General features: G+C 28.7%; 1 protein-coding gene across 1 annotated transcript; it reads left to right on the top strand.

Moving 5' to 3' along the window:
• The first annotated feature begins 236 nt into the window (after positions 1 to 236).
• On the top strand, positions 237 to 2,471 carry LOC114165411. The gene is made up of 6 exons (XM_028050048.1): positions 237 to 377; positions 449 to 719; positions 812 to 887; positions 1,893 to 2,013; positions 2,113 to 2,283; positions 2,418 to 2,471. The coding sequence occupies exons 1-6, from the start codon at positions 237 to 239 to the stop codon at positions 2,469 to 2,471; spliced, it is 834 nt and encodes a 277-aa protein (XP_027905849.1).

The raw sequence follows: 2,471 nt of genomic DNA, 5'->3' as shown, positions 1-2,471 counted from the left end.
TGCCATAACTTTGTACATGGGCATTTCTTTTCTTTTTTTTACTTCAAGTAGGTTTGTTTCAATAGGGGAAGAATATTAGTAGATGCCATTCTTTTTTTCCTTCCAGAGCAAGGGTTTCAAATTTGGATTTTATTTTTTGCTTATTGATATTCATTTCATGTATGTTATATTTTCTTACTTTTTTAGAAGTTGTGTTTGACTTTCTAATAATATAGTGTTTGATTTGTTTATAGTACATGGCCAAGAAATTTGATCTAATAAATGATATTGATGGCAAGCGAGAAACGTTAAAGCTTGGTGTTAGAATAACTTATTTATGGATTGTTCAAAATCGTGATTCTACTAAGCATATTCAAATGATTCTGGTGGATCATAAGGTATATCATTATGATGCATTTATATAATATGTATTATGTATTATTCACAATCACTACTATGATGCATGTAGGGTAATGTCATACCTGCTTTTGTTAAGAAGGAAGATGTAGGGCTGTGGGAGGATAAATTGGTCGAGGGTCAAACTTATGTTATGCACAATTTCAAAATCCTAAAGAACCATGGACAATATAGGGTGTGTGAACACCCCTATAAATTAATGTTCATTGGTGCAACAACTATTAAGCTGCAAGAAATTGCAAATGTGCCTATTAGAGTGTACAATTTCAAAAGTATAAAGGAAATTGTAGATGGAACCTACTCTACTACTGATATCTTGATTGGTAAGCCTGTATTATATTTCTCTACTTATTACCCATTACTTTAAACACAATTATGTTATGCTAACTAATGAGTTTGGTGTCATGATTCTAAGATATAATTGGGGTTGTGGACAATATTAAAAATAGACACGACTCAAACTGTGTGTTCTTTAATGTCATGGATCTAAGGTAATTAATATTAGGTTTTTCAAAAATTGGAGCTGCAACAATAATTATTTAATATGGTTTACTTCATGAATTTGTAGTGGTAGCATAATTGGATGCACCCTATGGGATAACTATGCAACCAAATTTTTAAGCCATTGGAATGAAAAACAAAATTCTGATACAACAATAGTCATTTTGATTCAAGCAAAGATCAAAGCACCATCAGGTAATTCAATGTTTCATTCACTTATATATGAACAATGTTTTAATTACTTAAATAATTATTGAATTATAACATATGTTTAAGAACATGGCCTGTTTTAATATCTAACTCATGGCATGGGTCTAAGTTGTTTACGGATGATGATATACCAGAGATAAGGGAATTCATGGAGAAATATATAGAGTATGTGTGAATTTGTATTCTTATATTTATATTTATTGTACATGGGTCAAATTAATATAATGAAGGGTGATAATTATATATATATATATATATATATATATATATATGTTAATGTATAATTATTTGTATGATATTTGGTAGAATGCCTTTGTCCGAGATTAGTCAAAGTCATCATCAAACTCAAATGCCTACATCTTCCCAGTATAGCAAACAAGAAAGATTTATGTTTAAAGCGATAGTGAAAAGTATCTCAGAGATCAATGCCATAAAAGAGGAAGAGGTGTGTATGAAGTACATATTAATTATGATACATGATTTCAAATAATTAAGATTATTCTGACTTTTCTATTGGCTTATTTTAATAGGAGATGACTTGTGTTACTGTGGGTACTACAATTAAATTTAATTTAGGTGATGATGGTTGGAGTTATTTTGCATGCACGCACTGTAACAAAAAACTAATCAAGTAGGTGCTTTCAAGTGCAATAAATGTGACAAATACAACGACAATCTTGTTCTCAAGTTAGTACATTAGTATATTATGACAATTACTTAATTTAAAGTCATATTTAAATACTATCATGTGAAATTAAATGTTATTAATAAATTTTACTATTTAGGTACAAGTTGGAAGTTCAAGTTTGTTATGGAAAGGATTATGCTAACTTTGTTCTTTGGGATCAAGATTGTGCATCGATTATTGGAATGTCAACTGCAAATTTGAGAAAGTCTATGATTGAGGTTATTAGCCTACCTTTTAACTTTTGTTGTTTATATATAAATATTTACAATATACTAAAACTATTTCAATTTACTAACATCTTTATATTTTAACTTTAGGTTGGTGAGGATGATCCTAAATGCTTTCCAAATGATTTAGATGTAATTTTAGGGTGTACTTTGGCATTTAAGGTTAAAGTTCAATCACGTAACATATCTATGTCAGTTATGAAAGTTTCTAATGATGTTGAAATTATTGAGGAAATTAAAGGTCAACTTCAACCTGAACAGGTATAATGACTATCACATTTCTATCATAACATTTTATGAAATATATATCATATATAATATTATTTTAATTCTATACTGCCATTAGTATATGTATTATGTGCATCTAATATAATAATTTCTTCTTCTAATTTCAGCATACTGGACAATTGAGTGAAAATATCATTTATGATTTAGGAGCTGATACATAA

This window comes from Vigna unguiculata, chromosome 10, assembly GCF_004118075.2.
Source record: "Vigna unguiculata cultivar IT97K-499-35 chromosome 10, ASM411807v1, whole genome shotgun sequence".
Classification (NCBI taxonomy): Eukaryota; Viridiplantae; Streptophyta; class Magnoliopsida; order Fabales; family Fabaceae; genus Vigna; species Vigna unguiculata.
This window is presented reverse-complemented; position numbering and strand designations above follow the sequence as displayed.

Excerpts from the sequence above, each read along its gene's own strand:
- LOC114165411 (XM_028050048.1), top strand. The coding sequence starts at position 237 with ATGGCCAAGAAATTTGATCTAATAAATGATATTGATGGCAAGCGAGAA. Across the intron at positions 378-448 it reads TGATTCTGGTGGATCATAAG|GGTAATGTCATACCTGCTTT; the intron begins GTATATCATTAT and ends TGATGCATGTAG. Across the intron at positions 720-811 it reads TACTACTGATATCTTGATTG|ATATAATTGGGGTTGTGGAC; the intron begins GTAAGCCTGTAT and ends CATGATTCTAAG.